The 23,927-nt window shown below is 41.0% G+C and overlaps 1 protein-coding gene across 1 annotated transcript in view; it reads right to left on the reverse strand.

Annotated features, from left to right (window-relative positions):
- ofcc1 (orofacial cleft 1 candidate 1) overlaps positions 1-23,927 on the reverse strand; it is a 50,359-nt gene that overhangs the window by 12,082 nt on the left and 14,350 nt on the right. Inside the window, exon 4 of the mRNA XM_034705844.1 lies at positions 20,456-20,615. Within this exon, the coding sequence (XP_034561735.1) occupies positions 20,456-20,615 (160 nt within the window). The remainder of the gene's footprint in view (positions 1-20,455; positions 20,616-23,927) is intronic.

Consider the following 23,927-nt stretch of genomic DNA (forward strand, 5'->3'; position numbering starts at 1 on the left):
TTTCAAAGCCGCCTACTAAACTAGCAGAACCCACTGATTTTGCCTAAATTCAGTATGTAGTATGTGAACAAGTGCAAAATCTGCAGTATGCCAAAACTACCCGGATGTCGTTCTGATTCGGGAAAATTTCTCAGTATGCATCGGACCAGTCTGCCTCACGTACTGTTTCCCACAATGCACAGCGCTCGTTCTGCTTTTTGCTTTTTTCGGGGGGAAATCCGTTTTTGGGTAATGTGAAGTTGAATTCCCATACACTGTATAAAATATGGACGTAGTATGTGTGACGTCACCCATCTGTTCCTGAGAGCTATTTTGAAGCAAAGCGACGGCAGCAGCCATATTGGAAATGCGGAACTCAACCAGGCAGAGTGTGACGTAGAGTCAGCCTCTTAGCCAACAGCTATGTGTTCCCGACCGAGAGTCACGTCAGTCATGTCCTTATTTGGGCAAAACTGGTAATCTTAATATCTTCTGAACCATCATGTTAGAAAAAAATAGAGAGATTAGCTTTGTAGGTCCAAGCCGTTTTTTGAACCAGGCTGTAAACATGTTTATTAATGCTGCAAAGATCTTCTTTTTCCCATTCATGTCTATGTGGTTTCCTGTGTTTCTGCAGCCAGCCTCAAGTGGATTTTTGATGTATTGCAGTTTATAACACTTCCACATGGGGTTTATCGCTTGAGACCGGAGGTTGCCGCTTGTGAATTCCATATAGACCACTTCTTAACTCTTTAAATCATAAGTGATGCTAAATAAGCAGTTTCTCTATCGGCTTCGCCGTTGTTTACTTCCACTTTCCGAAACCGGAAATCCAGCGAGGTCTGGCTCAGCATGCTGCATGACAGATCAAACAGAACTGTCATACTACATACTAAATCCAAACGCAGTATGTAGTAAGTAGTATGTAGCAGGCTGTTTCGAAAACAGCCATTGTTTAAATGGGAGCCAATCACAGGCCTGGACACACAAATCTGAAATAATGTGAAATTAACTCTTGTTCCAATTATTCCAACATTTCGAAACAGTACCTAAAGAGATGATCATCACTGACCAATAAACATGACTAAAAATTCACCTTTCCCTTAGTTTATGTTCAGAAATACAGCAGTGATGGGTTTTGTCCCCTGCTCACTCAGTACACTGCAATAAGTACTCCAGCTATAAAACATTTACAAGCTTATACCAATCACAGAAACATGTACCATAATGAAGTACACTTTATTTATATTTCCTTTATATTATAATTACTTTTAACAGTGTTGTAGTTGTTCAGTCGAGGAATCAGACTTGGACTCAGACATTGACTGCATCAGGACTCTGAAGATGAAGAGGAGGGCTCTGACATATTCATCAACGAATATGGTTTTAATGTTTTTGTTTCAGGCCTAATAATGATTCAGTTTTGAGAAAGAGCTGATGTGTGTTCACCTGCATGTGAGTCCCCAAGCTGTTGAGTAGAATAGAATAGAATAGAATAGCCTTTATTTGTCATCATATAGCATACATTGAAATTAGAAGCTTTTATTTTATTATTGTCATGCATACAATCATATGCCCAGCCCACATGGGCTTACAAGACACCATACATTTGTACAGTCCAGGGTCAGAGCGCACAGCACGACCATTCCTTGTAAGGAAACTGAGGGAGAAAATTATAACATAATAAACTAAAAAAAGCACCCTACTTCAAAAGACTATCTTGTCTTCTTTTCCAGCTTTTGATACAAAATTAGCAGGTTTAAACACATCAAAATTAAACAACCAATTAAGTTTTTGTACATCTGTCCACCACAATGTTTCAGGCTTTTTACAGGCAATTTGTTGAAACAATATCTCTGAGGTCATAATAATTTGTACAGTACAAAAGAGGTGATTTTCCTGTAGGTGCATGTAATGAATAAACACAGATAGAAAAATATATAGTGTCCAGCAACAGTCTCCTTCAGGATGCCTAAAGACGCTCCACTAATCCTCCATGTTGCTTTCTCAGATGAGAAAATGAGAGCATAAGCGGTGCAGCGTGTTCAATATGTTAAAGAACCATCGAGGAGAAGACAACCTCAAAGTTGAACACTTTAACAGCTGTCCGGGATGCACACAGGAATTTAAGAAGATGCATACTTTGACTGTTGAAAGTGTTGTTGTTCGAAAGTTAAAAGTTATGTTAGCAACTAAAGTGAACTTATTAGACACCTGCAATGATCTCACTGCAGCATGAACAATCAGCTTCAGAGGACGTTCATGCACAACACACAGCGCTGTAACTTCTTTGGTGGTTTAGATCTCAGGACACGCCGACAGGATCAGTCAGAACCAAAAATGAAATGTGTTTTCTACACATCCAAACGTCCAACACAGTCAGTCCAGGTCCTCCTCACAAAATGATATTCTAAGGTTCAGGTAATGAGGACCTGATTCAGAATTGGACACTGAGGACACGAGATTCGATCATGACTCAAGGTTTGGTGACTCAACTACAACACTCCTTTTCTTTCACAGTATATTTTAAATGTATATTCTTCTGTTCTCTCTGTCTCATAATGAGCATTGTGAGGCAGTAATTTCCCTGTGTGTGTGTGTGTGTGTGTGTGTGTGTGTGTGTGTGTGTGTAAACATGAGTGCCCACCTGCTGTTTGCGTTCATATATAAGTAGAAGTGTACATGCACATGTGCTTGTGTGTGTTTGAACTGTAAGCAGGAGAGACAGAGGTCTCAGTAAGCAGGCAGACTGAGCCAGGGTGGCGACTGTCCAGCTCAGGAGCCTAAGGCATGGGCACGAGCAGGCTTGTCAGTCCCCCTCAACCCTTAATGATTGATCCAAACGAGATAGCCATCATTACCATTCATGCACTCTCTCTCCTCGCAGGTCTCCCTTCCTCTCTTCAAGTTTGCCTTTCATTTGCATGCTACCCTGTACTAATCAAATCCCTCTCTTCCTGTCCCTCCCTCTCTGTCTTTCTTTTTCTACCCCTGTCCATTGATATGAAAAGTAATGCAGCACTTTTTTTTTACACATTATTATGTATGACATGTGAGGGGATAATGTATTCCAGTTGGTTGAAGGTCTCTGCCTGTAATAGCCACATAAGTAGACTTGCCACCCAGCCTGTGTGAATGTATACCTCTGTTTTCTACCTCTTCATCCTCCATCTCTCGCTATCTTCCCTCCTGAAAGACAAAAGCCACGGACCTTCCCCACATCTCCCACCCACACTCTCTCTTCAGTCATTCCCCACCTCGTCCACGCACAGTGCAAACATGCAAGGTATCAGGGTTCTCTCCTGCCACTGCCATGATCATTCTGGTTGGTAGTTCTGTCCCACTTGGCTTTAATTTACAGTGGGAAAATAATTAGAATCTCACTTTTGTGAAGAGTGGAGTGAAAATGTAAACAATGCTTCCCTGCGGGCGGGTGCTTCATCACTTTGACAGGTGCATTTGAATTTGCCTGGGTGGCGGACAGGCTTGGTTATTTATGTGTCAGTCGCACATGGAAGCCCCGGCTGTGGCTGGGACTGAGACTTGGGAAAAGATTGGAGCACTATGGGATATAGGTTTTGATTTGGGAGAAAACGGAGGATGGCGCAGGTTCTGGACCTGGTACTTGGAATGGGGCTGTGGCAGGCTCTCGCACTTTGAATCAGCTAGAAATGGAGCTGGGTGTGGAGATTGGGCAGCAGCTGAATACACGTGTGTTAAGGAGAGGGCGGGTGATAAATACAGCAATACTGGTACTGATAGTGATGGGCAATGAGTTACTTTGAATATTTTCTCCTTTTAAAAGTACAATTTGTCATCTTTTTTTACTGGTGCCTGGTTGTAATACAGTATTCCTGCCAGACGGTGGCTACAGAGCGTCTTAAAGCTGTTAGCAAACCAGATTAAATAACAGAAGAAGAAGAATGCTAACTGCATTAAATAGTAAAAGAAGAAGAAAACATTAACGACAGTCGCTGTGATTTCTCAGTTCCTGAATCTCACACTACTACACATGTATTTCCAGAGACTGAGCATGGCTGTGAAATGTAAACACACACGCCACGCTGCGTCACAGAAACACAGACATAAAGATTGAGACAGACGCTGACAGTGTCCGCTACTAGCAGCTCCTCGTCCTGCTGGTTAATGTGACTGTGACACAAACAGGACGTTAATGGGACAGGTGTGTGTGTGGGGGGGGGTAATTTGAATAATCGTCGACTAGATGCCAATGATTATCAAATAGTATTTTGGCCTTAAATGCCCATCTCTAGTACTGATACCTTTGGAGGGTCACATTTGGAGCCAACAGATGAAAGCATGGCTGGGTCAGTGGATTTAGTTACGCATGGCGTTCTTACTAGTACTCCATTTGAAAGTTAATCAAAGGGCCTGGCTCCATGGTTTGGTGCATGCATGTTATGAACTGTCTGGATATTAAGTAAAGCTATGTATACTATTTGAAATGCTTCAACTTTGCAGCAGCTTAAGAGAGTCTAGCTTGGTAGCGCCCAACTTTAACCATCCCACTCTAAAAAGGCCAAGTTCCTCTGCTTCCCAGCATCATTAAATATAAAGCATTGTTAAATATGGCTGATCATACAAGGAAGAGCTTATAAAAACATTCCTAATGCAGTGATATTATCCAAAACAAACTCAATGTTTTTGATTTTAATTAACAAAAAATGACTTTTTTCAGTTTTCACTTACTCTAAATGTAACCTGATCACTGATAGCACCTATTCACAAACCTGGAAGAGTTATCATAGCAGTGGATGATGACAGGGATTATTATGTCCATTTGTTTTAATTACAAAAGAGGGAACAGATTTCTGTATCAAGCACAGACAATAAGTGTAATTGGGACTGCTTATGAAGGCTGCTTTCAAATGTAGAAAACATGAATTGGATATAATTTATAGTGATGATAATAAATCAACATTCTGACTCGTGGGCCGAGTAAAAAGGCTTCATTTGCTCATAACTTCTACTGTATAGAAGCTTCACCTTCAAACTACATATTGATTTAAAAACAGATTTTAACAGCCTGTTTCATATTTTTTGGTTATATTGTTATATTGTAAAGTTTACGCATGTGGCATTGATGTGTTCGTACTTTTCCAAACAAAAGACGGTCATAACGTGAAATGCAGCAGAAACACAAGCACAGAGAGAAGCATCAATGATTATTGCCAAGCCAGAGAAGAGGTAGACATGGTTGCTTCTTTTGTCCACAGATCCTCATCCTCACGCGCAGACACACACAGACACACACACTAACACTCATCTACATGCTAGCACACACAACACACACACACACACACACACACACACAGCCTTGCTCACAAACAGACAAAGCCTCACACAGCGAGGCAACGCATGCGTGCATCTCCAGTGCCTGCGGGCGCTTGGGGCTAGGCAGCAGGGAGTGGGGGGGGGGGGGGTGAGGAGGGAGTGTTGGGGGAGATGGGTAAGGTGGGGGGTGTGGGGTGATGGGGGGGGGGGGGGGGGGGTGTACTGTGCAGAGGCTCTCTGAGCTATAGAGGGTCAATCCCTCCACTCCACCACCACCACCTCCTCCACCACCCTGTCTGTCAGAGCTGGCCCAGGCTCAAGGCCTGTTGCTGAACACTTGGTTTGTACTGCATACACAGACTGTGTGTCCGCACACACGCACACACACATGCCAACACAAGCGCACAAACACACACACACACATGCCAACACACATGCCCACATTCACACATTTTAAATAACAGGCACATATACTGAAGTACAAACAAACAAGCTATAGAGGTCAGACTGCACAAATGCACATGCTCATTCATAGAGATATGAATGCGTGCTTGTGCAGACAGACACACCGGCCTCATGCAGCACAAACAGATGCAAGGCTGAGACATGCTGCTGCACATTGCACATGGCTGGGAACAGACCAAACCACGAAGCATAAAAGACCACCGACATACATGCATGGATAAGCCAAGCAATGTCAGCCATTAGGATGGAAATAGATATGCTATTATTGTAAATTTGGCCAATATGTGGAGCGTTGGCAGATATAATTGGAGCAGCTTGAAAATGGCATGGATGCACACTGTCTGCGTTGGGCCTGATTTGGCTGAAGCAAAGGTCTGTGTCTGGTTAAACGCACCACTGGACAGGACAGGCCACCCATTCATATTGCATGCAGGGACATACACACACACACACACACACACACACACACACACACACACACACAGAGTGATAAAATGGCTAGTATGCTACAGTGGCTTTCCCTCCACTCTTCGCTCATTACTGTGGTTGTAAAGCAAAGATCATCGACTATAAATATTTCGACTTGAAGTTAAAGTGCAATAACACACTCGAGCCGAAAGTAGCACAGACCAAATTGGACTTCGAGAAAAGATAAACAAGTAACAAAGACTATATTTACATTCAGAATAAACTGAACAACTTTAAAAGAGATTATCCAGTGAGATAGTATCTCTGAGTGCATGAGATAATCCATAAAATAAGATATGCATAATTCACTGTTACTAATCTCCTTTGCAGGAAATAAAGCCTACTCCAAGCCTACAAAACAACTCAGATATCCCATCTTTCATTTGCACCATTTCTGACTCATCCAAGGCCCTAAAGAGATCGCTTACATGGTTTGTTCTGGAGCATCTTTTACTTCACCTGAAACTTTACTGAAAGAAACAAATGTGACCTGCACATACAGTTCTTTGGTCCGCCTTTGAGCCAGATTTTAACATTTAACACAACCAATGAATGCCTCAACTTGCAGTGCAGTGCACAAAAGCCAAGAGAAAGTATGGCTTGAAGTCGAATTATATCGTATAAAACTAAAGCTACACTGTAAACCCGAACAGCACTTCTAACTCATAGCCGTTAAGGGCACAGCACTCAAAACCAGCTATTAAGTTGAACCAACAATTCATTACTGAGTTATCCGAACGATTAATGTTGTTTTAATTATATGTGGATCAATTTTATTGAGTTAATATCCATGTCCAAATACAACTTTTGAGTGTACAGAGGGACGCTGCGTATGACATCATCACAGTCTTCACACACTTGAAAAACCACAATGGCTGTGCTTCACGAGCAGAAGGTAACGACTGCTGTACTGGTACAGGGAAGACCAACAATGATCCAACAGGGACAGGGACACAGAGGAACTAAATACACAGAGTCCAGCAACACAGGTGAGAACACAGGACACAGAAGGATTCAGAACTACAAAATAAAACAGGAAACACAAGGATTCAGAACTACAAAATTAAACAGGAAACACAAGGATTCAGAACAACAAGATAAAACAGGAAACACAAGGATTCAGACTACAAAATAAAACAGGGAACACAAGGATTCAGACTACAAGATAAAACAGGAACACAGGATTCAGAACTACAAAATAAACACGAAACACACGGATTCAGACAACAAGATAAAACAGGAAACACAAGGATTCAGAACTACAAAATAAAACAGGAAACACGATTCAGAACAACAAGATAAAACAGGAAACACAAGGATTCAGAACTACAAAATAAAACAGGAAACACAAGGAGTCAGAACAACAAGATAAAACAGGAAACACAAGGATTCAGAACTACAAAATAAAACAGGAAACACACGGATTCAGAACAACAAGATAAAACAGGAAACACAAGGATTCAGAACTACAAAATAAACAGGAAACACGGATTCAGAACAACAAGATAAAACAGAAAACACAAGGATTCAAAAACTACAAAATAAAACAGGAAAAACAAGGATTCAGAACTACAAAATAAAACAGGAACACAAAGGATTCAAAACTACAAAATAAAACAGGAAAAACAAGGATTCAGAACTACAAAATAAACAGGAAACACAAGGATTCAGAACTACAAAATAAACAGGAAACACAAGATTCAGACTACAAAATAAAACAGGAAACACAAGGAGTCAGAACTGCAAATTAAACAGGAAACACAAGACTAGACTAAGAAAACCCGACAAGAGACATGGATCACTAACACTGAAGAGAGACAAAGGAGAACTAATACAGAATAAACACTTGGAGGAACCAAGGCATGACACACAAGAACTAACTAACCAACCATGACATGGACTCAGTTTCATCTAGTATGTATGAATTAAAAATATAAAACATGTCACTAATACATTTGAGTTGGGGAAACTTTAATTAAAAAAAAAGAAAGAAAACAATTGAGTAAACTGAAATCATATTTTATAATTTCAGTTATACTCAAAAATTGTATTTCCACTACTTAAAAACTCTGATGTAATCAGTTACCACAAACAGTCATTTCAACTTGTTCAGGTTTACAGTGCACAATTTGCAGTAAAGGATTAATATGAAGAACATGTCAAATATTTTCATCTGTGCACATAAATGAACATAGCTCTGTTGAAACACTTTATATCATTTCAGAACTGTTCCACTGACCGTGCTGTGATACGTCACAACAAACAGCTTCAGTATCTGTAGGTCTGCCTCCCTCAGGAGATCCTGGAAACACATTTTCTCCCTTTAACAGTGCAGAGCACATATTTTAAGACGTTGTGCTCGATTCTCAACATGTCAGGAGCCCAGAAATTAAGATGCTGCAGACAGATGCCAAAGTTGAGTGTTGCCTTTGATATCCAAAATTTGACTTTGGAGAAGCTTCAACCTAATCAGGCCTCGAGGCTGGAGGTGATAAGTATCCAAGCCAATAATCGAAATGGGAGCAGGGAATGAGTGGTAGGACGTACACACACACACACACACACACACACATTCCCTATCACATAGGTTCTGTACATGTGAACACACGCATACACTCTCACACACACATGAACACGTCCCCTGTCTCTTTAAGGTTTTAACTGAAACCCTTATGAAAAAAAAAAAAGAAAAAACCCTCCAAATGTCTATCTCTCCTCGGGATGTCATGTGGGGCTGTTAAGACGCGACACCTGTCAAGATCACCAGACCTTCCTCATCCCCTCCAGGCCACAGGAAGCGGCCAAGGTCAAACTCTTTAAAGGAGAGGAAGGGAGAGAGAGGGGAAGAAGTGACCAACGACAGACCGTCACAAAGAATCAGATCTGTCAGGTTCACGTAGTAAAACCTCGGTGGAGTCGGCGGCTGCATACGCATCTTTGTATGTTTGTTTAAGTCGTAACAACAAACAGCAGTGCCTCTGTGTGCACGCACAGACTCCCTCCATATGTGGTACAGGACTTGTAGCATTTCTTCAGCTGGCGTAATGAACTTCTGTTACCACAAGCTTATCCTCCTGGCCTAAACACGGAGCATCTGTCAGTCAAACTTTTTGATTAGAATTCAGTTATATAGGACAGATCTCTGCCAGGTGGTCAGGTCGGGAAAACACCTGGAACCCTCATAAATCATCCCTCTTAAGTTTCATTAAGTGTTTTAAAAAAGTCCTACTCCTCTAAAACGTCACTTTGCTTTTTCTTTCTGTTTCATATTACGGGATAGAAAGACAACAGGCCACATCTGAAGCGGATGGAAGAAGAAGGATGATGATGAGGAATGGGAAGGAGAGCTCCTCAAGTGAGACCTGGAGTCAGTCTAATCTCTTACAGCTGGACTTGTTTGACAGCTGACGGGCGAAGCTTCATGAAGAAATTAAAAAAAATCTCCTCCTCGGTTGATGGAGTCATAAGAGGTAAGTGTCTGAAACATCTGAGGAGAGGACTCTTTTGGAATAATCTCCACAGTCTTAGTTTGATCCTTTTGTGTGACACGGAGGTCGACTTTAAGTTAAGCACTTCTCCGTTTTTTACTCCCTCGCTATTTTCTGACAGAGACGCTGCCCAGGCCCGGGCTCTGGTAGATAATGACATCCTCTCTTGGATTAATTGTGAGGGACACATTAAGCAATGCGTCCTGACACTCCCTGTAATTAAACTGCTCACACCCGACAAGTTCATACTGGAAACATTTCTCCCTTCTCTTCATGTCTGCTGCTGGAACTGTGGGCCTGTTTGGAAATGGGATGAGACATTACCGTCACGTGTTTGGAGGGGCAGGTATGCTGTGAGAGGACTAATGTACATAACTTCAGCTTCCATTGAAAACAGTTATCATCTAAACTTTAAGTTACGTTTGAGCAAAACAACAGAAAGGTAACTTCTAATGTCAAATCGATCGTTGAGGTGTTTGAAAGAATAACACTATCTGCCAATCAATCAATCTTTATAAGCATCAAATCACAACAAATGTTCTCTTTCCAAACAGAGCAGGTCTAGACTGTACTCTATGTTCTATTATTAAAAAAAGACCCAACATCAAGACAGGATCAGATCCAGTCCCATCTTACAGACAGGACTCAGTCTGATCTCATCTTAATCCACCATGAGCAGAGCACTTTGCAGCATTTAGCAAGTTACAGTGGCAAGGACAAACTTCCTTTAACAGGCAGAAACCTCCAGCAGGACCAGACTCATGTTAGACACACATCAGCTGAGACCGAGTTGGAGAGAGGGATAGAGGGAGATGAAGAGAGAGAGAGATGATAGTGGGGAGACGGATAGTAGTAGTTGTAGCAGCTGGAGTCTGGAACGTCCACAGCAGCAGAGATCCAGAGGAACCTACGAGACAAGGGAGCTCAGGGACTCACTCTACCTCCTCAAGGGATGCTCTTACGGGGTCATCCCTATGTTCCCACATTTCTAGGAAATTTTCAAAATTAGGTCTTGTGTTCCTACATTTCCATTCAATTTAAGCCCGATCCTCCAACAAAAATTTTTGGAAGCACTTTATAGTAAATGAATGAATGAATGAGTAATTTTATTTGGATCAGCAGCAGCAGAAATCGTCACAATCACAATCATTACAAGAAAAAATAAAATAGACTGATCAAAAAGGGTTTCTGCTGAAGAAGAGCTCATAGATGCTGAAATGTGGGAACATAGGCATGCTCCCGCTCATGCAAGCTAAAGCTAATGGGCTAGTACAAACACAACCAAGTTACTGAGTAGTGTGATTGGCATTCATGAGCTAATTTGCTAATTTTCATCGTGGATGCATCAGCATACATTTTAGTATATGTCATAACAAACTTACTTTGCTTACTTTAATATTTTTAGGCTTACCGATAAAATCTAAAAATCCCCAGTAAGTGAATATTTTTTTTGGGGGGGGGGGGGGGGGGCTCAAAACAGCACTAGCTCCACAATCTGTAAACCAGGCAGGACTTAACAGACTGATAGCTCGGTGCTCTGCTGAAGACATGCACCCCATTTCAGCTGTTGAGAGGAAAGGCACGGTGCCAGTGTTAATTTTGGCGGCTATTTTAGATTTAGGCTTAGTCTCAGTCTTTAGACAAAAATGTCTGTTGGTCTTAGTCTCATTTTAGTCTTTTCAGCCCTTTATAGTTTTAGTCGACAAAAAAATCTAAACATTCTGGTCTAGTCTTAGTCTCATTTTAGTCTTTGATTTTTGCCAGAACAGTTTCACTCCTTAAAATAAGTCATGTAGTCGATCAGATATCAGTATCAAGGTTATACCAAGTGTTAAAATCAGCCATGTTTCACTGTTTTTACACTTTTGCTTGGGTAATATCTTAAGTTAAATAATTTAGCCTGTGAAAGAAAACATTCTTGATGTGACCACTATATGACTGTGTTTTGCTTCTCTTGATTCAAGTAAAAATGCCATGAACACAAAACGCAAGGGATGCATTGCACTTTTGCGACGGTCCCTGAATGCACCTGCAGTGACGGGCGCTCTGGACAGTCAGCCGGTTCAAATGCATCTGCATCTTTGATGACAAGGAGTTGATCAAACTTACTAAGTGTATCTGATGTATCACCAATCTGGAATAAATCTAAATGAACACTGCATGGTGCATTAACAAGAGCATTGAAGTATAAGAAGTGACACCAACTATTCATTGTATTGTATTGTACATTAATTTTCCATAGCTTCCCCAACACTAGAGATAACATGAAGTCTTTTGACTTGTATCCTGACTTTACAGCTGTATGTTCTGCCTGCATGGATGCACTTCCTTGCATTTGTTGAGAAAATCTTAACATGTGATCTTGGAGGTGAGAGACTCTGTCGGTTTGATCTTTATCTGTTTTTCCTTTTTTTGATTTTTGTTCCTCTTTTTCAACCACTGAGCACCGCTTTCACACATTGCTGCCCAGCAAAGTCCATGACCTTTTCAGGAACACAGGCATGTAGCCTTTGCAGTCATATCTCATATTGAGCTCCCTAATGCTCTGACTGTGAAAGCTGTGCTTGCTGCTACGTTGCTCCTGTCCTTGCCTGCTATCGCCCGGGGCACTGGGGGCCCTCAGCGCTGTCCACTAAAAAAAAAAAAAGCAAAAAAAAAAAGCCCTCATCTGCTGTAATTGAAGAAGCCACTCTAATGTGACATGCACATACAAGTGCACAGAAAGGTTTGTGTGTGTGTGTAGTTACACTTGCACACACAGACAAACTGCGTAATCGCTCTGGGTTACACAAGCAGCTCAGCACAGAGATGCCCACATGCACACCAACGCATGCACGCTGACCACTTTGCTCTTCAGCAGAGGTTATTGGGGGGTTGGGAGTACAATGATGACCCCACACTGTCACACATGATAACACACACACGCACACACACACACACCATAGAGCAGAAAGTGCCCTCTGACTCAAGACGACCCTTCCTGCACCACTAACGCACTCACCTCCTCCTCACGTCTCCTGTGTTCCTGTGCTGCTGTTTTGGGTTCCTGTTCAGGAGCTGAGGGTTCTATTGTTGTGTGACAGCGGTTCCTGTGTATCACGTCACAGCCCACTGCTCCCTCTGTCCACCTTTCTTCCCACAAAAGCTTCTTCTTCCTTAACTTGAGGTTAGATTTGCTTCTCGGATGGCCTCACGCTTCATTATTTCCACACTAAGTGGGTGATGTATGATTAAAGCAGGTGAAGGGCTGTGTTTTCAGTATTGCTGTCTTGTTTAATTTAAACTTTAAGAAGTAATTTGTATTATGTTTTTAAAAGTCCTCATTTTTGTAAAGCAAATTCAATTTTAGGATAATTAGAGTGTAACATTGTGTATTCAGTGTTTTCAGGTGTTTCCTGTAAAAAATCGTGTTGCTTTGTGATTTATTTTGAGAGGTGAGGCATAAATGAATATTTCTGAATTAAGTTGTGTGATAAGATTATGGATACAAATCTCCTTTTTCTCACAAGATTATGAGAAAGAAAGGAGTGCCGTGGTTTGTCTATGGTCAGGTGGTGCGATCATGTGACGGCTGTAGGTTAACATGGAGAACACATCCTCCATGATTAACAGCCAGCCTTGCAGACTCAGGTTATCATTACCATCCAATCTGTGCAGCTTGACTCTCAACAGGTTTACTCCCCACCAACCACGCTGCTGTTGCAAAGCACCTTGGGTGTTCCCAAACTTACCCGCTGGAAACCCATTACCCAGACATACGGAGACAAACGGCGCGAAGGTACGCAAATGTTGATGCAATCAAGTTGCGAAAACATCTCCAGGGCCACCACACAAGCCCCCTCTCCCCTCCCTACACACTTCTCCACTTCTTTTAATCTCTCCCTCTCCTTCAATTATCACAATGTCACCACTACCAGTGGGAAAGTTTCCTTTCGGTGAATTAACAGGAAAAGAGCATTGCAGCGGGTAAGCTGATTCTCTACTCTGTCATTGTCACGGCGGAGGCTCTGACAAAACAGTTTGCATACCTGCTTAAGTATTACAGAAATTAACACCTCCCTTCCAGGTACAGTAATCAAGGGGGTGACGGGAGACAATTAATTAGGTCCATCTGCATCACTGCCTTTACATAATTAATGGGGCTCATTACCCAACCACTAGCAGGATGTGTAGCAAGCTAGCACACTCACTAGCTCTGAGCATGATGGAACTAAAAACACAAAGAACATTTGATTTAACGCAGCTTTTCTTCATTTGAAGTCTTACTCTGAACATGAATACAAGGTGCTGACTGCACTTCATTTGAAAACACAGAGGCAGTTTTCAAACCGCCGACTATACTAGCAGGGCGTACTGATTTGGCCTAAATTCAGTATGTAGTATGTGAACAAGAGCAAAATCTGCAGTATGCCAAAACTACCTGGATGTCTACTGATTCAAGAACATGTCTGTCTGCAGCGGACCAGTCTCCCTCACGTACTGTTTCCCACAATGCACAGCACTAATGTACAGCTTCTTCTTTTTTCTGTATATGACGGGGGGAACTCAGTTTTTAGGTGCTGTGAAAATTATTAAATTGCATATAAACCACTTCTTCACTTTTTTAAACATAAGTGATGCTAAAGAAGCAGTTTATTTATCAGCTTGGTCGTTGTTTACTTCCACTTTCTGAAACAGGAAATCCAGCGAGGACTGACCCAGCATCCTGCAGACCACCCTTCAGACACAGTATGTATGCATTACGCACTGCATACTACATTCGTAGGTAGTATGTAGCAGGCGGTTTCAAAAACAGCCGTAAATGTCCTATTCCATGAGTTTTGTTAGCCTCCATGCTGAACCATGTTCAAAAACAGTGACACAAACAGTCACAGAACCCTTGCATGTATTTATTTTTCCTCTTGAGGCTTAAAGTGGCTTTCTACAAGTGTTTCTCTTAAGGAGCAGAGATCTGTGTGCAGATTTAAATGTCTGACTGAAGAAGAAATAGCAAGCTAAATGTTGTGTGTTCTCTGCTTCGTATGTAAACAAGTTGGAGATAAAAAATAAGAGGTAAGTCTTGAAGAATTTCAATTATGGAAATTGTCATAATTGGTGGGTAATGCCCCTTTCTCAGCTGTTACCCAAAACACTTCAGGCGATTCATCTTCAGCGGAAACCCATCCCCTCTCCTTCCTTCCTTCCTGAGATCAGATTAAAGGGCACACAGGTAAACAGGCTCTTGACTCTTTCACCTTCTTTGCTCGGCTGCTGAGCTCCACTGCTGTCATCTTGGCCTGCAAGTCATATTTAAAGATTGAAGCGACTAAAACAATCATATGTCACGGACGGATCTACGGTATAATATAAAGTTAATTGGTGAGAAAGTGAAAATTAGAATTTGGTTTTATGACTGCCTCGTGAAAATTACAAGTTTGATAATAATAGGCCATTTGCAGGTTGGTTATTGGATCTGGATTCTTTTTATTGTTTCAGTGCTGCAGGGAGATCCTGGGTCGGACAGATTTTTGTTCTACACCTGAAACTTACAACACACACTCATCATTCTTTTTGTTTATGAGCATTTCATAATCAGAAGTAAAATCAGGATTATGTACGTCATATGAAGAGGATGCTTCTGAACAGTGCACATTTTCACTGACGACAGGTCTGATGTTATGTAGACTCCCTCTTTTCAGGTCAGGACCAAAACAGTTTGACCTGACTAGACATGGACTCTGTCAGATCTCTGAAGGTGTGCCGTGGTATCTGGCACCAAGACAGCAGATCTTTAAGTCCTGTAAGTTTCAAGGTGGGGCCTCCATGGATCTGCCTCCTGCACGAGGGGAGTTTGGTGGCCATGTACCTTAAACTCATCGGGCCTCATTCAACAACATTTTCCTACAATTGTTCTTAAATTTGTTCCTCAGAAGTATCGGGCAAATTCATGTAGCTGCTCTTAAACAACAGAACTGTTCACACCTGCGTTCTTACATTAAAGTATGACGTAATAATAAATGTCTTATTTAGACTCCAAAATCATTGAGAAGCCCTTATGTATAATGTCGTTGAGAACTCGTGTCCTCATAAGTTTGAAGCTTGTGCCAGTATCTGGCCCAGTCATGGCCATTAAAGGGCATGCAGAGCCATGTACACACCATAGATGTATGTGACGTCACCCATCAGTTTCTGAAGCGCTGTTTTGAAGCCAAGTGTCAGCGGGAGTTATATTGGAAATGCATAACTCAACCTAACTTCTGTGGAGCTATGTGAGGTAAGGAGGCAGGACTTTAGCCTCCTCGCTAACAGCTACAGTGTTCCGTCTGTCAATCAAGCCAGGTTTGTCCTTAATGTGCAAAAATCATACAGTGTGTGCCGATAGAGAAATGAGCTATTAAGACCTAAATGTTTTTTTGAACCAGGATGTAAGCATGTTTATTTCTGCTGTAAAGATTGTCTTCTTTGAATTGGTGTGTATGTGGTTTCTGTTTTTTCTGCAACCAGCCTCAAGTGGACACTTGCAATTGATCCTCTGCATTGGCTTCATATTTCAAGAATGGAGGTTGTCGTTTGGTGCACACAGACTTTACAGAGGATGAGAAGAGAAGTGGAGAGACATGGAGTATACACAAACTGGACTCCAAGTACAAGTACACTTAAGGAGCCCCGACATGGAGGTAATGCTGCTTGAAGTGAAACATAAATGCCCTGTTGTATTATATTTAGTAGCGCTAGAATTCGTTAATATCAGTCGTTCAGAGAAGGCTGAAGGCTCAATCCGAGGGGAAAGATTTCCTGACACGGAAGAGAGATCATCTCAACTTTCCTTCCTTATAATTACTGATCCATGCTTGTAGGCCTTCATAGCTGGCCAATGAAGCGGATTCTGATATTTTCAAAAAATCTGCTCACTTTATATTTATAAATTAAAAAGGCTCAGGTTAGATCAAATGTTAAATGACTGAAAATGATGTTTACATTTAAATAATGTATTTATAAATGTCTTTTAATAATTTAAAGGTGATAAATCAAGGAAAATGCAACGTTTAAAGATACCAGCACTCAAAACTTTGGTGAATCCTGGGATCTTCTCGTTAGTGGGTTTTAAGAACACATTTCTTCTTGTGAGAGATGATGGTGAATGATTGTCCAGTCCACTGTCCTGTTCCTCCAGACCCCGACCTTCCACTGCTCTGTGGTCCAGTTCTGATGCTCAAGACTAGACATTGGCCACCCTCTGCTCCTCATCAATGAGCCTTGATTTCCTTAGTCGTTTTACTAGTTTTCCTCCATTGTTCCGCAGACCAAGAACACCCCAGAAGAGCTGCAGTTTTGAGGCACCCTTACCTTCCTACTTTCCAACACACCAACTTTGAGGACAAAATGTTCACTTCCTGCCTAACATATCAGACCCACTGTCAGGTGCTACTGTGAGGAGATAATCCATGCTTGTCATGTCACATGCCATGCACATGTCAAAATAATGTCCAGCATGTTTTTCTGTTATAGTAAATGTAATGTCTCCAGTTATGACAGGATACGAGACACGCTGTAGTCGTGACATCAAGCAGGCGAGCTGGTTGAGCAGAGAAGCTGTTTGACTCACCTCCACAGGTTGAAACGCTTTAACACTGCTGCTGCATCAGTTAACCTACCTTAAGCACTGAACTCACCTTCAAAGACCTTCATTTGTGACTCTGTAAATGATTTTCTATTTTCAGTTTCCCTGTCTTGCACCTGATCTACGACTAGTATCAAATTAGGGTAAAACAAACAAGAGGTATTTCAGTCCCTGCTTGCCCCAGATCTAAATGTCATACTTTATCCTTTTAAGAGAGTGCTGTTCAATAACTTTGTAAAATTGGCTCAATATCAGACTGCTGCTGTTCCTGTGTGTGCCTTGTTTTCCTTCTCCTCATCCCTCCTTTCTCCCACTCGGCTAATGAAGGCCTCGTGGCCCACTGTTATTAAAATTACGCCCTTGCCTCTGATATTAATTGGGTCCGTAATAAGGAATGCGTCGGATTCATTATTTAATTGCAAGGGCACATTTGGAATACAGTTTCTGAAATGTATTTTTAATGAAAACACTACATCCTGACCTAATCATATCAACCTTATTCTATCTAATTAAGGATGCATAAAATCATTAGAGTTGCAAAATATTAGTTTCAGCTCTGTCGGGCGGCTCCTTTGCTCAGCTTCATGAATATATTTTTTGTTCTGTGATAAATAGTTAATGAGGGAAAAGTGACAAAAATTTGCATGTAGGCAAATTAGTCTAATAGGGATCTGTCTTTGCTGAGGTAGGAAAGTGACCCTTTTCACGGAGAAATCGCTCCAATAATTATGAAATAATGGCAGAGCCCATCTTATTCAGATGAAGAATGGTCGAGCTGAATAATGTAAAAATCATAAAATGCAATAACCCTAAATTCTCATCATGCAGGAAAATGTGTTAACGTGTTAGCATTTTATCAGTTTAATAATGCCAAATTAGGGACAATATGAACTACGCTGTAATTGTTGCCGTGGAGGGGGATATGCAGTAATGCGAGGATGATTTAGCAGAGCCACCACAGCAAGAGGCCATCAGCAGCTAAATGAAGCATTTTCTTAATCACAAACTTTGGGGCTTTAATTTCTTTCAAAGTCTCCAAACATTGGGAGGTTCAATTTTCTTCCAATAAACAGGACCATCACCATTCCATTAGCAGCAGTGTAGTCACCTCTCAGAGCCAGGGCTGCACTTCATTACAGCAACGAGACGTGAGGAGGAAGAGACGGACACGTAGGGAAACAGCTGTTTGACGCAGGCTGTGCAGGGAGCTATGCATCACACACGTCTCATGACTCTGATGTTATATCCTTTAGTGCAGGGGTTCCCAAACTTTTCAGCCCGTGACCCCCAAAATAAAGGTGACAAAGACTTGTGACCCCCATTCCCTCAAAGTGATTTAATGTGTCTTCATTTAGCTGGTCTGCAGAAAATGACCCTACCTATATGAGCATGTGTCTGTGTTTCCTGTGCCGTTATGAATGAACCTGCTGCTACTGATGCTTTTGATAATGAACTGTTCACTAACACTAAACTTAGGAGTCATCTGGAAACAAAGAAAGGCAGAAAACTATTTTCAAGGGTTTATTTCAAGGTTAGCTACTATTTTTTTACTATAATGTGTAAAATGTACTATTTATAGATAACTTGGAAAAAAAAATTCTTGAAGAACTCTCATGACCTCCCATTTGTCCCCCCCAGGGCTCCCGACCCACACTTTGGGAACCCTTCTTTAAGGGATTTAGAGAGTCTGACTTTTCAAAAAACATAATAGCCATCCTCCATTGTCCGTTTCATTAGCTAATCATCTCAATCAAAAACAGGAAGTGAGGTCATCTGCTGAGGAAATTATGATTCTTACATTGATGTATTGGCAGACATTGCGCAGTAGAGCTTAAAGCTAAACTGAGCAGCTCTGTACTTTACTGCAAGTCCAGTTGTTATTCAATTTAGCTGATGAGAGTGAGACGCCAAAAGACAACCCTGTCAGTAACTATATACTCATTTAATGTATGCCAATCACTAGTGTGCCTTTTATGTGTGTAAAGATTACCTCCATAAATACTGTGAGCATTTAAAAGTGACTTATTCGTCAATAAAGCTTCAAGTAAGTTCAACTTTTAGTCATACATTTTCAAAATCATGCAAAAATGAACCTCCCTGACCGTCACAACCCTGTTTGTAATCCCTCAAGACAAAATCAACATCATTTCAACAACAGCCCATCCACATTACATGAGAAACAGATAGCTAACTTTGGTTTCTCCTTCCATTTTGCCTTTTAAAAGCCATATGAACTTGTGCAAGCAAAGAGCAGGGGAGTTAATGAACACAGAGAACACCGAGCGATGTGTGCCACTAACAAATCCTACAAAATAAATTAAAGGGGGCTGCAGTTTGATCGCTCTGTTCCATTTCCCTTATCTCAACAAGTCACATTTTCAATCACTATGCAAAGATTTCTACATGGAGGTGTAGGCTCGGCGCTAACACACCGCCCTTCCCTGTGTCAGCACCATTGACCCATGCTGGGCTGTCAAACATGCACCAGTATTATCAAGAAATTGCCATTTCAGAGAAATGAGCTAACTGAGACTCTGCATTCCCTGTGACACCACATTGTCCACATCAGGAAAGAGCCCAGTATAGCATAAGCATATGCATCCCGGTATGCATGTTGATTGAGCAGTCGTCCTTTAATGAAATATCTTTGGAAATTGGTTTCCACAGACTAATCAAGCAGCCCGCTAGCCGGGATTCTGTTTTGGTAATTATCTTGTACTAATTAGAATGAAGCTAAAGACCTCTGAGATGAATTCTCAGCTTTCTGAGATGTAACTAAAGAAAATGTAATGACATAAAATAAGTCTATTCTATATACCTTTTTGGACATAATATCTTTGTTAGAGTGACCAAATGACTGAGGTATGAAAAGCAGGACAGCATGGCTGCCAAAACATACTTCCTTTGAGTATCTCATTCATCCTATCCTGCCTGTCTTCTTTCAGCCCAGCTACGAGGCAAATCCCTTCAGGGGGTTACAGACAACAAACTGTAATTCTCATTTATACACACACAATCCAACAGATTAGCATTTGTGACCTTTTGACTCATTGTCTCGTTAAGAAAACATCCATTAGCCCAATTAATCATCAAGGCTTTGAGGGGAGGACCTTTGTCTCAGAGAGGAATGAGAGGCTGCAGTGTGTGTTGGGATGCTTACCTTACGCCTCTCCCCATTGAAGCCTCTCCACTGTTCTGCTTTCTTCACAATGTAGCTCAGCTCCTGATTGGACAGCTCCAGGTCTTCAGGCAGGAAGTATGTCCCCTCCTTGGCTGTGAGCCGCTGAAAGACGTCCAGCATGCGGCCATTGTTGTGGAATCTGGACGGAGTTAAGCTGGAGTTATACTAAAACACTTTCTCAGCCCATTAAAGGTCACATGGGGTCAAATTAGGGTCAGAGCAGGGGTCAAACTGTGAATAACTTGCTAGCATTTTGTGCAAAACAGCAAAATGTCCAGTTTTTCTTTAACATCGGCTGTCTTTTGTGGAGCAGGTCAAAAGATAATAGTCCCAACTTGCTGTGAGATCATAAGAAACTTCTATTGATTACAGAAAGCGTGTTAGCAGTGTAACGCTCTATATAATAATACATCAATTCCACCACAATGAAAGAGCCAAAAGAAATCAAACAAATTGGCCTGCGAGTGGGAAGCACTTTGTTAACACAGGCTGACTGTAGCACTGTCTGTGTTTGGCTGTGTGTCTGCGTGGTAGTACATCTGTTAATGTGTGGGAGTCAGATCCTGGGATCCTCTTCAGTGTTAATGCTGAGCTTCAAAGATGGCAGATGCAACGGACGTGCTGGTTGCAGATGTGTCTGGAGAGACGGGCCTGAGTCACAAGCAAACGTTCTGCACTGCAAAAGGCGTATTGATTCATACCTCCAGATGAGCGCACATCACCAAAGTGTTATTTTTCCTTTGCCACACAAGGGTGCACGCAGCCAACCCCTAAAAAGAATCACCATGTCTGTAAACAAATGCCTTGGCTGACCATCAAAACCAGCAGACCTTGTGCCCTTCCATAGAGATTCTAGCCTGTCAGAGGGTAATCAACTCTCAAATAAAACCAACATCAAGGAGGCCGGGATTTATACAAGACGCTAGTGCGGAGCTTTGAACCCAGCATCATTCCTCATCGCTCTTGGGAGAGGCATGTTTGTAGAATCTTGACCTCAGACACAGGAATAGCATGCATTCATTTTCATCCTACACTTGAATTGCGCTTCTCATTCATTTATGCCATCTCTCTCTTGGAGAAATTCAACATCTTTGTATCTTTGGCATCAAAACAGTCTCTAGTTTCAGTGCTGGGAGTGCCCTGAATATAACGTGTTACTTATATCTGGGGTTTGACATGGATGATGAAGGCTCTCATCAAGTCTTGTTCAGTATAGCGGCGTCCTGCAGGACATTATAAACTCATGGACTACATTTTATAACACAAAATATATCTTAGAACATCCATTACAATAAACCACAGGGGATACAGTGGGAAGGTATGTTTTGTATTGGATCCTGTGCAAAGAAAATCACCCTTTGTTATCAACACTTGAATTAATCTTCTTACTTGCTTTCTTAACAATCACCCACCTGTGTTAAAATACTTTATTCTGATTTGTCAAAACCCCATGACAACATTAACTAATTATAAAGCTAAAGAAAGAAAGAAGAAAGAAAGAAAGAAAGAAAGAAAGAAAGAAGTTCAGCACATTTATAAAGCTTATGGTTTCATCTCTGCCTGTTGACAATGTGGCAAAAAGTTAATTACCCTTAGCAATAGTAAACAACACAGAGGTTATTTTTAATATTGCACAAGAAGCTGTGTCAAAGAGATATATCAATCCTAAATAGGAACAATGTATGAGCTTTGGTAGGGTCACAGGACTGAGTGAAAAGAAAACAGACTTTAAAAGTTAAGGGGAAGAAGAATTATTCAGGTGTTGTTGCTGTTTTCTGCATCTATTAAGAACATCAACATAAAACACTACAGTTTAAGTTTACTTGAATGTAATCGTTACGTTTTATGTAAATTACAATGGTGAAGCAGGCAGGTGTTAAGTTTAATGTTAATTTGACCTTCAAGATGAACATAAAACACAACTTGTGAGTATTTAACTGTTTGCTCCTTTATCTCTATTCATGGTGGTCTCCATGCTTGTAGAAGTCTTACATTTTATCGCATGCATTGATCCTATTGAATGTTTTCAATGGCTGTAAAGTCACAAATTCAATACTCTGTCATTTCTGTTTTAGACTTGGAGCCCAAACCGACACCTGTATTCATGGCATCTACTTTATATATTTATTAATATATTTATTAAGCCATGTATCAGGCATTCGTCTCTTTCAAATAAACAAATAAATAAATAAGTGAGCCAATAATCCTACTATTGCTATGGAAGTGCTACCAACTATCAAATCTGCAGGACTTCAATTTTCTAACTGTGAAAATGAAGCATACGATCATCTTAAACTCAACCAGTGTCAAGTTCTGTGTATCTGTGGTTTCAGCCAGTTAATAAAGGACCAAATATATAGTGAGCAGGTGTTCATGTGAAACAGAATCCCCTCAGGTCTTGTCGTATCCCTACTGCCGTTTGTCTATTCCATAAATATGGACATTCTGTGTTATATGTTAATAAAACATATATTTTTGAAATCAAACTCAGGAATAGTGTATTTTTTTTTTTCCTTAGGACATCCTATTTTGTACAGAATATTATATTTGCATATGTTATGTTGCACAGAAACATGTAAGAGTTATAAACTCTCCAGTGTGATACCAATTAATGATTTTCAAAAAGACTAATCTGCCAACGAGAGACTCAACTAGATACACATATAATACAAATATACTGTGCACTGTAGCCCCATGGTCACATAAACACACTAATTGTGTTCATTAATTCAAACTGAGTCTTCTTAAGTGTAATCATTTGGCTGTACCCGGACCCTATCAGTATCTCATCACTCCTTCCTGTGTTTATGAAGTTACAAAGAGGATGGTGTAAAAACATCACTGATGTGTATTTTTACAGCCAGTGAATAAAGGCTGCCTAAAATGTAATTAAAAAAGGATAACAGTCCATTCTATCTATACATATAGCCTCAGGCATTTTTTTTAGAAATAGGTCACGCTCTGTGTCAGAGCCCCTTCCTTGCAGCCAATAGGAAACTGTAACCCATAAAATTATCAGCCTTGCTTCAGCCTCGTGGCCTACATTCAATACAAACCCGTGTGGCGGCTGAGTGGCAGAAGTCATTATTCCCGGCTGCTGTTTTAATATTGTCCATTTAGCTGGAGCCCGATAAGCGTCCCGCTTACTGAAATTAGATGGCACCCTCTCCTCGGCCGCCAATCTCAAACTGATTAATTCAATAAGGGTTTTCTTACATTTTGAGCCGTTAATGGAATTTGGTCTTATATGAGGGTGGCAGTACACACCTTGGATGAATACTGAGTTACATTATTTAGTAATTTATGACCCCCATACTTTTGTACTTCAAGGCTGAAAAATTTCATGTCCTTATATTTGAAAAAAGAAACAGCCATCCCTTATGCTGGGATTTAGAATCACTGGTACCTCTGCATATATGTAAGTCCATGCTGCGTATACGTAAGTGCATGC

The sequence above is a fragment of the Notolabrus celidotus genome, chromosome 17, assembly GCF_009762535.1.
Source record: "Notolabrus celidotus isolate fNotCel1 chromosome 17, fNotCel1.pri, whole genome shotgun sequence".
Taxonomy (NCBI): domain Eukaryota; kingdom Metazoa; phylum Chordata; class Actinopteri; order Labriformes; family Labridae; genus Notolabrus; species Notolabrus celidotus.